This window comes from Pogoniulus pusillus, chromosome 4 (assembly GCF_015220805.1).
Source record: "Pogoniulus pusillus isolate bPogPus1 chromosome 4, bPogPus1.pri, whole genome shotgun sequence".
NCBI classification, from domain to species: Eukaryota; Metazoa; Chordata; class Aves; order Piciformes; family Lybiidae; genus Pogoniulus; species Pogoniulus pusillus.
In genome coordinates, this window is record NC_087267.1 from 8,445,569 (window position 1) to 8,460,629 (window position 15,061).

General features: G+C 38.4%; 1 protein-coding gene across 1 annotated transcript in view; it reads left to right on the forward strand.

Moving 5' to 3' along the window:
- PPP1R3A (protein phosphatase 1 regulatory subunit 3A) overlaps nt 1–12,592 on the forward strand; it is a 28,965-nt gene extending 16,373 nt beyond the window's left edge. The window contains exons 2-4 of the mRNA XM_064142108.1: nt 7,492–7,550; nt 7,661–7,797; nt 10,036–12,592. Coding sequence (XP_063998178.1) covers nt 7,492–7,550; nt 7,661–7,797; nt 10,036–12,564 — 2,725 coding nt within the window. The 3' untranslated portion in view covers nt 12,565–12,592. The remainder of the gene's footprint in view (nt 1–7,491; nt 7,551–7,660; nt 7,798–10,035) is intronic.
- The last annotated feature ends 2,469 nt before the right edge of the window (nt 12,593–15,061 follow it).

Consider the following 15,061-nt stretch of genomic DNA (forward strand, 5'->3'; position numbering starts at 1 on the left):
TGCATATGGTAGTACTGAGTTCAGAATTACTGCAGAAAATCATTTATTCAGTTTCTCCTCAAAATTCTTTTAACCTAACTCTTGCAAACATTTTACAGGCTTTCTGCTTCCAATCTACACACAATTAAAAAAAAATATTATTGCTTGGGTTTTCTTAAGTAAATAGTAACTATGTCTTTCTCCACTTCCTTTTGACTTGACATTTGCTGCTAGTGATACAAATATAACCATACCAAACTGCCAGCCCTTCCCTCCCTGCATGCATTTGTTCTCCTCAGTTCTATGGGGTTACAGTTCTTTTCAGGATTTGTACACTAATCAACTTTGTGCTCTTATCAGTAAAACTGTCATTGCTGACACATTTAACTACTTTTCCAGGTTCTCATATGTTGTTCACATCCCATTGACATAATTCTTCAGCAAGACAAGCTAGACCCAAAAGCATAAACCCTATGAGGAGAGGCTGAGGGAGCTGGGGTTGTTTAGCCTGGAGAAGAGGAGGCTCAGGGGTGATCTTATGACTGTCTACAACTACCTGAAAGGACATTGTAGCCAGGTGGGGGGTGACCTCTTCTCCCAGGCAACCAGCAATAGAACAAGGGGACACAGTCTCAAGTTGTGCCAGGGAAAGTATAGGCTGGATGTTAGGAGGAAGTTCTTCCCAGAGAGAGTGATTGGCGTTGGAATGGGCTGCCCAGGGAGGTGGTGGAGGCACTGTCCCTGGAGGTCTTCAAGAAAATCCTGGCTGAGGCACTTAGTGCCATGGTCTAGTTGACTGGCTAGGGCTGGGTGCTAGGTTGGACTAGATGATGTTGGAGGTCTCTTCCAACCTGGTTGATTCTATGATTCTATGATTTCACATGTTGTATTGAAGGTTGCTGCTGTGTTAAGCTCTCCTTAGATTTTGAACTCTAGCCTGAAATTAAAACAGAATTACTGGTTGGTTAGCAACTTCAACCTTGCCAGCTCTTTTCATTAGGACATTTTATATTCACCTTAACTTCAGGCTAGAAGAAGATTATTTTGGTTTCAAACCTACCATAAAGTAAAAATCAGAAATGTGATATGATTCTGTGCGAGCCTAAGCCTATCTGGAATTCTAAATAAAATAGTAATAAAACCTTACAAAATTTGAATAAACATTTGAGAAATATATGTTTTAATGTTCCCATAGCTCTTTTAATTTCAGACTAAATAATGCTTTTTAAATTTGAGACAAGATAAAATAGTTCGAATTGCAATAATTTGAAGAGTACTACAGGTGCACTTTCATCTTTCTATGTTCTGTGCTCCAAAAGTTTTAGGCTTTACCCACAATCTGTAAAATAAATATTTTGTGATTTAAGTTTTAAGATCTAGCATAAGTGGGTATAACACAGAGCAAAGTGAACAGTGCTGTGGGTTATACAAAGATACAGACATAACTTCTGTGAAATATTGGTGTGTAAATTAAAGCCACAACAAACTATAGCAACCTTAGCAGTTATGTAGAGCTTAGTAGCTCCTGGCTATAGCCGCAACCTTATTTCAGACTAGACCAGAGAACCTGCTGTTCCATAGTGAAATGTGTGCTCTCAAAAGCATGGCTCTCAGGGCATATAGCTGCACAGGAGCATTTGAAATAGGAGCTGCATAGGAGCACTTGAAGTAGGGCTGGAATGGCACTATGGGACCGTGAAGACTTATACCTTGGGAAATGTGTTGCATAATCCTGTTCACAGGAATATATCCAAGTTTTCAGAATGAGACTTTATGAGTTTCTTGTGCCTGGTGCTTGTACTGAAAAATTACAGGATATACTTTTCTAATGCTTACAGTTGTTCTTTTAAGTTTCCATCTCAAATGTTTTCATGAACTCTATCAACACGTTAAGTCTTGCTGCTTAATATCTTTTCTATCTTCTCTGTATTTACCCTTTTGCTATATTAATAGCTGGCATTTATTTCTCCTCCAAGATTTTGTTTTGCTAGACCAGAAATAGAAATACTCAGTTTGTCTGCTTGGTTAAAAAGGACTTCTGATGCTGCCAGTCTACTTGTAGTCTGTCTTTGCTCCTTTTCCGATTTGAGTTATCGTATACAAATGTTCTTATTACTGCCTTATATCAAGGCATGAGTATTTCTTGGAACTCTTTCATTACTGGAAATACTTTCTCCAACACATTACTGTGGAACTCTGTTTTCCTTGCCATGACCTGCTTGCACTGGTGACTTGGAAACATTTTCTATCAAAAACAAACTCTGATTTTTCTTTGAGCCCTCATTTTGTGGCAGGAATTCTTTCTAGTCCCTAAATGTATATCCTGGCACTTCATAATTTAGAATTTTGTCTCTTATCTTATTATTTTGATCCTCCAGGCCACCCATTTCTTTCAATCCTCCTCCGTGTTGGTAATGCCTCCCAACTTTCTATCTGCAGTGGATTTAATTTAACTTTGACTTTTTGTGGCTTGGTCTGTAATAACATGACTGACTAAGTCTGATTACACAACTGGTCCTCTCCAATTCCCCAGTGATGTCTGCCAACTCCATGCAGCCCAGCTCGTGGGGCCCCACTTGGCACCAAGCCCCTCTCCTGTAGCCCAGCACTTGTACTCATCTCCCTCTTCTCCAATTTAATTAATAAATTTCCCATGTGGCTGCACAATAAAAGCATTAATGAAGTCCAGATAGATTAGATAACTGATGTTTAGACAAGGGAAATAAAGTAATCTTATCAAAAGCAGATATTATCAGGTGAATCTGGCATTTTAATGTCATTTTGCATTTATCTGTATTTATTCTCTCATTTAAGTTTTGTTCTGAATCTATTGTGAAAACTTTCTGAAGATACCTGATGCTGTAGTTGCCCTGACACTAATTCTCTCTTTTTTTCCCCTAAATATAGGTATTATTTTCTTACTCTTATGATACAGTTACAGTAATATCAGGACCAAATTGATAGATTTGAATAGCAAAGTTTTTAAACCAATGTGTGATTTCTACTGTTTGGTCTCAGTATTTTGGACTGGAGATTATCTTCTCCTCCTAACTAGATAGTATTTAAATACCAAATTCTGCCCCCAAATTTCTGGATGAAATAATATTACTTTTTAAATCTCTCTTCCTAGGGCATTCTGTCCCACTACTAACACTCTGCTAGAAAAGTTTAGAACACTTTTGGCTGTGAAGTTATGCGTAGATTATCTGAAATTTTGATCAAACCTCACTTCTAAAAAGTTCTTGTTTAACTTAAAAAGACTAATTCTAAAGCCTTGATAAGTCTTACTTTATCTCAAGTCTTTCTGATGTCAAAGAAATAATTTTAATGATTTTTTTCCTCATCACTTACACTTTGTCTATTCCTCCAATCTTTAGGGTTCAAATGTATCCATTTTTCTCTGTTCAGGATGAAAATTCCACATCACTTTGGAACTTCTGAACTACTTCAAATAATGTTTATCAAATTTTCAGTCCTCTCAGTCCTAGTAACTAGACCCTGAACTTCCCTTTTGTTCTTTCTAAATAACAAGAAATATAGTCATAACCTGTTTTTGTTCCTGCTTTCTTCTTATCACTCAGTCCAAGTGAATGATCATTTCATCAAGAATGAATCGTATGAGCATAAGTATTATTTTGGAAGCTGGTAGATATTTAGTTCCTGATGTGCTTTATGAAGATGTGTCCCATCTAGCAGAAAGAGAAAAAGCAACTGAGCTTCTGCAGGTATACAGGTACTTAAGCTGGAGGGGAACTACATCAGCTGGTGTCATGGATTTTTCTATCTTCTGTTGTTGTAAGAGTGCCTGGATCACTTAAAAATAAATGTTTGTAAACAGAACACAAATTAAATTATGTGTCTTTCACTACACAATGTAGGTCCATCTGCATCACCTCCCACAACACTGTGAAATAATTAATACATAAACCAAAAGCATAAATGATTTTTTTCTTACTATTTACTCATGGAATTCTGATAGAAAGCTAGGAACTCTTCAGAGAAATATGGAGAAAAAATCAGCCCAAAACTTGATAACTAGACATAACACCCTCTAACTGGCACTAACTGACACAGTTTATATTGGCCTTTAGTCTTCAGATTGTTCACATGTGTTTGAGACTCTTATGCAGATGCATGCACCTGTAGTCTCAGCATCTTCATATTACTTTCTGGAATGATGTAGTTCTGTTAAATAACTATTGTTTTATGCTCTTTGTGATTCTCAAAGATGAATCTTTGCCATATTGATGGCAATATCAATATCCTTATTTTAGGATAATTATAGATTTCCTACTAAAAGGACAGATATTTTTGATGTAGAAGTAAAATAAGGAAAATAGCTGTTGCACTGACATTCCCTGTACTTTGGTGATTGCAGGACAAGTGTGCAAGAATAATAGTGCAATAGACCAGCAATGGTCTATAAAATGCAATGCAACATGCAAGAAGTTATGTTGCAAGCCCTGCAGTGTGGATCCAGGCAGTGAGGCCATATTATTCCTAGTTACGACCTGTGTCACAGTAGTGAAATTTGTGGACCAGTGCTGCAGAGGCTACTAGAACAATAGCTAAGCACCAGTTCAACTCAATCACAAAAGCAAAACTGAGGGGCTCAAGTCACACAATTTGTGTTTCAGCCCCAGTGACTAAAATTCAAAAGCTCTATTTCAGTTTGATTTTAGAGTTACAAGGTGAGATTCTCTCAGCTAATTTCAGTTATCTAATTTCAGTTACCTAAAACTTATGGTTCCAGCCTAAGACAGTTACTATAAGGTCAGTCTCTTGTAGAGGCTAAGAAACTCCTTTGAAGGATATGTTGCTCTGTATCACTTGTGATGCCCATGACGGAAGGAGCAAATCTCTCTTCCAAAGTGTTAATCTCTCACCACTGATCTTAGGGGTGATGTACATGACTTGATGAGCGCAAGTGCTTAGAAAACTAAGGTTAGATAAGGTTAACCCTATCCTGGCACATGCCCATAAGCATGCAGCTTGAAGCAGTATTAGATTAAGTCATAATTTAAAGGTTCATAAATTAGGTACTCCTAATCACCCTTATTGAAAGACTGTGTTTATAATTTATACATAAAAGTTGGTAATCAAAACAAAAAATGATCATTAGATAGGAAACACAGGGGAAAGAAGAGAGAATCCTGTTTCTATTTTCTCCAAAGTTTGAAAAGTAAGCTAAAGAGTAAAGATCTGTTTGTACATCCACCTTCAAGAGCAGCAGGCAGACTTGTCCTTCTGTTTCTTTTCAAATGGTCTACATCCTGGTAAGTTGAGTACTTTTCAGATGTCTGTGCAGTGTGATTTCTGATCTTCTGATCTCATCTAGGTTGTAATAGAAGCTGAAAGTGTCACTGCATCGTGGATGTGAGCTCTAACTGCCTATTATATTAGCTATGAGCATCAGCATCTCCTCTTCTTTGGGGAAAAAAACTAAAATATCTTGAACTCCATGAACTCCATTCTTTTAAAAATTAGGTGGGAGCTTCTTCTAGCAGTAAGGTCATTATCCCTTAAGAGTTGCATCCACATGACTGAATGCTGCAGGTAGCCAAGTACTCTGAAAGAAAACCTTTGAGATCCTTTTTTTAATGTAGTTTCCTCCGCACTGGTTGGAGGTTCTCTGATGGGTCCATATGGTTTTGGGATCATTATTTTGGGGCAACTGGCTCAGGCACCGTCCCTGGAGGTCTTCAAGAAGAGACTGGATGAGGCACCTGGTGCCATGGTCTAGTTGACTGGCTAGGGCTGGGAGATAGATTGGACTGGATGATCTTGGAGGTCTCTTCCAACTTGGTTGATTCTATGATTCTATGATTCTACATGTCTTGTCTCTTAATTTGTGGCTTTTGCAGATACCTTAGCACCTAAAGGCTTTAATGCATTTGTGTCACGGTTAAGCCCCAACATTCACAGCATCTAGGCTTATGGAAGCAGGTAGGAGAGAAAGACGCAAAAGGACAGAATAAAATTTGGTACAAGATTTAACATGAAGACAAGCATTTGAACAGTGTAAAAAAGAGAGAATAATGATGTACAAATAATCAGTAATGATTTACCTTAAAAAACCCACAAGACTACAGAAAATAAGGATCTGGCTGTGCCAGCCTTTTCAGGATGAAATGCAGACTGTATTCAAACTTCTAGCAGGGGAAAGTGTGAGCTTGTGTGAGTAGGAGAACAGGAAATGTGCAGAGGCTAGGCATGTACCAGAAACTGAGTGTCATGCATTCATATGGATAGCAAGAATATCCAGCATTTTTGCAATTAACGGTGAAAAGGAACTGTTGAGAGAGTATTACATTTTGTGCTTCAAGGAGAGCTCCTAACAGCAAAAGGCCAAGAGGAAATTTAATATGGCAGTGCAAATTTCTCCAAGTCTTTTCCTACAAGAACTTCACATTTTCCCCTGAAGTATCTGATGGCCAGTGTCAGAGATCAGATGCAAGACTGGCAAAATCTTCTGTTTGCTTTAGTCTGCCAATCTTTATAAAGGCTGGATTTAAAAAAAATTGGTGACAGTCAATGTCTAGATTCTTTTAACAGAGTATAGATTTGACACCCTCCTTCTGAATTAAGCATTTATGTGGCAAAATGTTTATCAGTTCAAAGAAAGATGCTAGGAGAAAATAGAAGGAGAAAAGATTAATATTTGAAAATCAGAAAGTAGTTTTCAGTAACAGAAGTGGGTGACTGGTTGAAAAACATATAAATTGAAACCTGCACCAAAATACAAACCAAACTTCCTTCTCATAGAGAATTCATCAGGAGTGATTTAATAACTTACATTTTACATAAGTGATGTTCTTTTGCCTTTCTCTCCTGCTCTCTTCCCCTAAAGATCGCATCCTTATAAGCATGTAATTCAAACTGATATTACTGTGCATTGATATTGATGAGGACTGCAGATGCTGTACACCTCTTTGGAGGCGTTTGTCATGTTGTACCTGACCTTTGTTTTCACAGCCAGCAAAACAACAGGAAAAACTGCACTAGCTGAAGGGAAGTAGAATTTATTCCTGCCGGCCAGGCATAGCTTAGCAATAGGATTTATACTGTATACATAGAGGGAGAATGTTTTGATTTGTTTCAGGTAACACAGACATATTTTTCCAGCAATCTCTGTATGCATACAGAGATTTGGAAAATGTAAACAAGAAAGAAACTGATCTCCTGAAGACATATATCCTTCTAGACCCTTGCCTGACCCCAAAGTTACACTCTTCTACCACTGACCTGTCTAACAACTTTGTATTGCATTCTCAGAAAAGGCCTGGGAAAACCCACCAAATTTGCAATGTAATCTGTAGGTCAACACAATTTAAACTTATTCCTTTGACCAAGACTTCATATCAGGTCAATTAAAAAAGCTACACTTTATAAAGGTGTTGTTTTCAGAATTTCAAGCATGTGTAATTAGCTGGTAGTCTTCATAGATGAGCCTGAGAGGAATTGCAGCAATGATTTTTTCAGAATAACAGAGAGTTTCTTTATGTTTAACAGCAAAGAAGAAACATTGGTAACATCTGTTGATGGCACATGGAATAATTCAAGGACTTCAGGTACAACACTTGGTTTAATTACTTCTTCCTTACTGCATGTATTAATTTAAAGACAACACAATAAACAACCTCATGGAAAATTTTCAGATATGTTTTTGTTGGCTCTTCAGGCACAAACATCCCAAAGATTGTTTATTCGCAAGCAGAAGACAAAGGCATCAAACCAGCTAATGAAAACATAAAAGATAAAAATGCAGAGTACAACCAGGGTGATCATGAAGATGATGAAAAAGAATTAGAGTTGCTGGTAAGTGTTATACAATTATATCTACAGTATTAAATTATTTGAATCCATTTACGCTTCAAAGCTGTTGAAATGCCCCCTTTTAACAGAGCTGACTGATGTACTAATTTACAAATGTAAAGTCTTGGTCTGTACTTTCATTGAATCTCTAACTGATTCAACAATAGAAGGTGCTTTGATTTCAGCATAGTGCATCAACTTTTTCTGATCTTAAATTAATGACATCTCCCATTTACTTCTTTACCAGAGGCTTTAAATGACAGTTTGAAAGAATTAGAAGAGTGGCATTTCAAAAATCTCCCCTCCTAGTCTCTAGGATGGGAATATTCTTAAATAAAAGCTTTGTATTTGGTAAAATTATTACATTTATGGTACTGCTCGCTTTTGAAGGTTTTCAAAGGATAACTGTGTAAAATTCTATAGGAGCAAAATAAAAATATATATTTATATTAACAGATTTTTTTATATCAATATTTGACATTAAATTTTCTATAATAAATTTCACACTTGGTGAACATTCAATCTATCTGGATTTGCGTGTGCATGTGTGTGTGTGTGTGGTTTGGCTTGCATTTTTCAGTATGAAAGAAAAAATGGCAATAAACGAGACACACACAGCAATCTATTATTCTCAGTGTCTGTTCTCAGCTCATATCATTTGGGTGCATAGATTCATAATCATAGATTATAATAGCTATCACCTGTGAAAATGCAAATGCTGAATCAGACAGGAGAACAAGATGAGAATAATTTTTTTCCCCTTATTGACAGAAAGAGAATAAATTCCTGTTATTTGAATATATTTTTTTCTTATCTCTTACTAAAAGAAAGTTGAAAATTGTTGCCTATTTTTGGGACCTTTCGCTGTCTGAAAGTTACTGTCTCTCTCTATCTCTTTTTTTTTTACCCTGTACGGTGAAAGACAAAAAGGAAGACCTTTAAAATCCCTTGTTGTTTCCAGTCCACTCTGTTATAAAAAGCAGGATCAAATCTAACCGTTTGTTTACCGATTGCCAGGATTGTCCGTACAATAAATGAAGGGGGAGCTATAATTTAGATGTTAATTTGGGCTATGCGCTCTTTAATGAATTAAACAATGAAGGCAGATAATAGATGGAAATACAACCAAATCTTTGAAATGCACAGGCATTGGCTCACGAGACAGCTGTGCAGTTGACAAGTAACATGAGCCTTATGTGAGAAGAAGGGGAAATCGTAAGATTTGCATATAATTATTGAGATCATGCAAATGTCAGTTATGAGGAGGGGAAAAAAACACAGGCATCTCACTGTTAAATCCTGACAGTTGGCATCACCGAAGAACTCAAATACACTTGAGCACCAGTTGGCAGAGGGTCATTAAAACAGAATTTGCAGAGACATTAGCTCCCTCACTTTTCTTTGAGTGACGTTTTACTATTAATAGTTTGCAGAGGCTTTGCAGAAAACATATTAATAAGAGAAATTGTAATGGGGGTATCTACTGCAAGTGCAAATACATAAAGAGGTGCCCAAGAAGCTAGCCTCTAATTGATCAGCCAGTGCTACCAGTGTGGCTATGCTAAGGTGAGAAGAGAGTGCAATGACAAGTAGGCATAGCTGAATAATACAATATGATATTTGAGAGGTAGGAGGGAGAGTGATTAGTTTCTGGCCTTTTACTTCACTAATCTCATTTCTAACTCATGTCTTACCAGATTGTCTAAAAACAGTCTGGTTTGAAGCCTGTAAAATGGTCCCTGAGAAATAAAGCACAGATAATCCTCACAGCATTTGTCAGTGTGAAATGTGTCTTTGTTTTACCGGGCAATACTGTACATTACCAGGCTTTGATGTACTGTATCAACGCCCTCATTTAAGCACCAGTCCTCTCCCCTCACCCCATGCCTTCCTCTCCAAACCTGGATTCTAATGTATAGAGAACAAATTAGCCTCCCTTTAAGGGAATATTCTCTTCAGATTTAATTTGTATAAAATGCACTAGCAGCTTACTGAATTCATGAATAAAGAGAGAGGGTTCTGAATGCTATTTTATTTCCTGCTCCTTTCAGCCCTACTAGAAAGCTCATTACCTATGTTAAAAAATACATAGCATGCTAATTTTGCAAATGGTTTGGAACATGTTTTCATAAAAGCTTTGTTACTGAAAACAAAACTTTCTACAATGAAATCCTGCCTCCTTCATCTGGCATATTTTTGCAATGTGCCTTCTGATCATTCTTTTCTCTTCTATTGTTTCAGCTAAATCAGCACTTCACAGAAGCTAGAGGTACCTCTTCCAGAGATGAAAGGAATTTATACACAACAGCGCCAGTTACTTTTCCAAGCGAAAATGAAAGATTGGAGAAAAAGCTAACCTCTATAGAAAGAAGCAGTCACTTCCAACCTGTGCCCATCAGGTCCTCGTCAGAAAACACTTCATCAGAGACAGGAGGAGAATTAGAAGATAAAGTTAAGTATTCCCTAAGTGATTATGAAAGTCAGCCATCGGGGAAGGAAGTCACTACTGCCTCTATAAACAGCAGGGAGCGGTCTTTGGAACACACTGGTACCAGTGAAAGCCTTTATTCGGCAAAATACGTTCCTGGGACAAAGCAAAGTGAGTCTGTCGATATTATGGCTACTGTCTTTAGTCGACGAGGAGAGAGCCACACAGATATTTCAACAGATAGTGCCTCGGGAAGCAAGGTGATGGAGAGGCTATTTGTCAGTGAGGATGCTGCTGAGAGCTCGGAAGGAGGCTGTGAAATGAGACAAGAAACCGTGTCTCCAGCGCATGATGAATCCACGGCATTAAACGCAGGCAGAGCAGGGACGCTGGATGGCAATGCTAATCCAGCTCCAGAGTACCAGGCACCGCATATGTCTCACCAAACTCTGGATTCGTTGTTGCCAGATGCTGACAAAAATGAAGGAAAAATCAAGATGATTGAGAACAAGATTCAGGTACCTTTGAAAGGAGGTTTTTGTGCTGACACATTTGCACATGGTGATAACTCAATAGATTCCACAGAAAGCCAATATACTAAAAAATACCAAGCTGGTGAAATGTCAGGAAAGAACTGTAGCACTGATGAAGGGAAGGAGAAGAAAGTCATCGAAGTAGCAGACTTAACGCTAATCGGAGAGGAGGAAGCACCCAAGTCTTTCAAGTCACATAGAAAACACTCCGCCAAAGCACTGAACACAATGCCTCTGCCAGCTGAAGACAATAAGCAGGCACCCAAGACTGCATGGGGAGATCCCCAGGCACCCTCTCCAGGAGATGAAAGGAGATCTGGAGACACTGGGGAACACAGAGGATTCATGAAGTTAAGAGACAGAGGGAAGTCAGACAACACAAATAAAGGAAGAGTGATAGAAAAGGAAGGCGAAGAAAACCCCACGGAGCAGAAGCGGCAAGAAACAGGTAGCGAGGTTCGGTGGGGAGCGAGGGGGAACACAGGACCTCAGAGCACAGCCTCCACAAAGGAGCTGTTTATCTGCCAGGAGGCAGAAAGTTGTGAAAAGTCTTCTGTCTCCCAGCACAGTAGCACAGCGGAAGCAGGAACAGGTACAGCTTATATAATTAAAACAACATCAGAAAGTGCTCCAGAAAAAGTGTCTGCCCGTGAAAAAATAGTAATTGCTAAGCTACCTCCAGAGACTGCACTAAGTGACAGGCCTACAGAGGAAAAGGAAACAGCGTTTGATACACATGAAGGGAGAAATGATGGTTCACATTATGCTCTTTGTCAACTCAACACAGTGGGTGTATTATATGACACTGAATTTGAAAAGGAATCAGTTTTAGATATTTATAAGGCAGGCGTACATGAAACACCGCAAGGAGAAACGATGTCTGTGTGCAGTAGCAGGGAAAAACGTGCCAAAGCACAACCAGGCGTCGGCAATGCTTCACCTGTGGGAGAAGCAGGAAAGGCCTTTGCCACAGGAAAGAAAGAAGGTTCGGAGCAGAGTTTATATTCAGAAGTACCTAAATGTTCCCTGGGCACCCAGAAGGATCTCTACAGTGAGGATGGAGAAGAGCTCTGTAGGGAAAAAAGTCGTGTTGCCCCACTTCCCTATTTACATGCTAAAGCTGAAACAAAAATGCCGCCTTCTGGTACAAGTGCCGTGCCCAGTTACCATTACAAAAGCTCTTTGATGGTATCATCTGAAGGGTCCACTGTGGCGGGAAGTACGGAGCACCGGTATAGACACTATGAATTCAAAGTCATTGACAAGGTTGCTGCTGAGTCAGGGTGCAATTTAAGTCTACCAAATGAAATCACATGTATTAATAAAAACCTCTCCCCTGAAAAAAACGAAGTACCTTCCACTTCAGACACAGCAATTTCTAGAGAAGGAAGAGGAAGGAATACAGGTCAATGTTTCCATCAAGCAGAGTTCAAACAAGAGAAATCATTGAGGCCAGAGGTTTTAATTAGTAAGCCTAGTGAAGAAGTTGGAGGGACAGGCTCTCAATCTCACTGTTTAATAGCTGAGGGGAAAACATTAAACTGGCTTGATGACTCACAGAAGGAAAGCCAGCACATTTCTGATTCTGCAGATATTTCTAACAGGAAGAGTGAAGCACTTAAGTTACCGAGCGAGTCTTCAAGTTTGAAACACGTTGCATGCAAAATAGTTTATTTCTTGTTCTTTATTCTGTTTGCTGCGACACTATACCACTATGATTTCATGGTGTGTCTTGCACTCTACCTATTCTCCTTGTGTTGGCTGTACTGCAAAGGAGGAGGAAATAAGGAGTCTGTCAAAAAGGAATAGCATTATTTGATTGTCAGCTGTGCTCAAGATCAATGGTCAATAGTCTCCAACCCCTCCAAAGCATTTTCACTTTTAAAGGGCTTATTCATTGCTAGAACCAAAGCAAATCTTCCACTGAAGCATCTTTTTAAAACAGATTACATATGAAGTTGAGCCTTCATATAAGTAATTATACTATATAGGACCATTATGTTTGCATCATTAAATACCTTTATGAATATGAGTTCTTCTGAAGCACATCAAGTTAAAATGAAGTACAGCTGCTGCTCCTTAGGAGAATGTGAAGAAGCAATCCTTTGTATCTCTTAGGTACTTAAACCCACCATTTTCTTGCATTGGTTTCTTTTACAGTAAAGGTTCATATTTTTTTCTGTTATTTTCTGTTTTATTTTTGTGTAGTACATAACATCGCAAGGAATGATGTAAAATAACTAACTCAATATTTTTGTTCTGATGTTGGAGCTGATAATCTGGTGTAATTAGCAAGTGCTCTAAGAAATATGACATTCACTAATAGGTTAATTTTTTCCCCAAATTTTCATTTCATTGTTTCCACTTAGAGATCCCGTGGTACTCTTGTTTTAAATATGTAAGACTTTGACTTCAGTAATATCGTGTAACTTTCAGGGTGTAACTGCACAGCAGAAAAAGTATGCTGTTTCCACTCTGAAGAGATTGAAGGCTACAGCCACAGACCTCTTACTATTCACTCACATGCACAAATGCTTTTGGATTTTGTAAATGAGAACCATGTAACATGACTGAGAATTTTACTGAATGAAATGTTATTTCAGACAAAGCATTGAATGATATTTTTTCCTCAGTGTTGGTAAGCATATCTGCAAAGTGTTAAATAAATTTTACAAAGGAGTGCTATGATTGTGTTGAGCATGTATGAAGTTTACTACGTTTTTCTATGGCTTGCTACCTAGACCAAATCAAACATAGCGCTGGTGTTCAATGAGGCTGCTTTATGTGGTCTAGAGTGAGGCAGAAAAGCCTAATACCTGCCCTGAAAAGTGACCAGCTTGACCCCTGCAGCAGGAGTCCCACGAGGAAGGCATGCTGGTGATTCCAACACTGCTTCAACATCATGGGTTTCCCTCGTAGGATCATGCTCTAGTTTTGTCTGAAAATTAAAGAATGGACAGATTGCATTGCATTTCAGCCATTTTCTGGGTGATGGTTGCAAATGCCAGCACAGGTAGTATGTTAAAAAAAAAATGCATCAGGACTGCATAAAGTTCCTGAAGCCCCAGAATTTAAGAAAGCAAAAAAAAAAACCCAAACTGTTTTTAATCTGTATTTGTTTCTCCCTCTTCATTGCCACTGTGAAATGCCACATCAACTGTGAGAGGCTTGGTTGCCATACATAGCTGGTGCTACATAATTGTGAAGTTATTTAGTTGTTAGTTTAGCTCCAAAATAATGGGTTTAAAATCTATTTAAAATTTATTCATGTTTCAGGATGTTAGCAGACTTTGCTATGGGAGATACCTTGGCATTCCTGTCCCCTCCAGGTGGACAAAAATTTGGAGCCCTGTGAGAGAAGATAATTCAGTGAAGTGAGCAAGTGCGTGGGTGATCTATTGCTAATGTGAGTGCTGATAGCTGGAAATCTTGATAACTTTTGACATCAGTCCCTGAACAAATTATAGAGATAGGCTAGAGACTTTAAGGAGTGACATGGCAGGCTGTGCCCACATGTTCAAAGGTATATAGGAGCAAAATGTTTATTGAGATAAAGAAATTCATTCAATAGACACTAGGATCTAGATCAAACAAAAACCTTAGGCTTAGAATTAAAGCAGAGTTGAATCTGTGTGAGTCCAAAATAATGATCACAAACCCTTCTTTACCTGAAGACCACAAATGGTGAAAGTACCTAGACATTTCATGATGCTTATAAGCACTTTTTGAAAATACATGACATTCCCTTATGTTTGGTGGTTTGTGCTTTGCAGTGTGACAAGTCCATGGTCTAGGTAGTTTGGAATTTTGTCACAACAGAGATAAATATGTCAGATATTGCTTTGCTTCCCACTATGTTGGGAGCTCTTGAGTAGTGTCTTCTATATTCTGGCAGGATCAAGGTCTTCAGTTGGAGGGCTAAAAAGGCAAAGAAAGCACCCTGTATCTGTCCTTCTAAAACTATCCTCTTGTAATCAAGTAGCACACTTTTGAGTGTGAGAGAGCAAGCACATAAGACACAGTTTTGTCTAATAGTTAAATCCACCATGCTAGAAAGAAGAATCTTCAATTTGAATTCCCAGAACAAAGTCACCTTCAATCTAATTTACCCCATAAGTATTTAGAGCAAAATTCATAAAATTCAGAGTAAGGACTTCACCTTGAGTACTGAGTTCAGTTTTGGGCCACTCACTACATGAAGGACATTGAGGTGCTGGAGCATGTCCAGAAAAGATCAAAGAAGGCTGTTGAAGGGTCTTGAAGACAAGTCCTATGAAGAGAGGCTGAGGGAGCTGGGGTTGCTCAG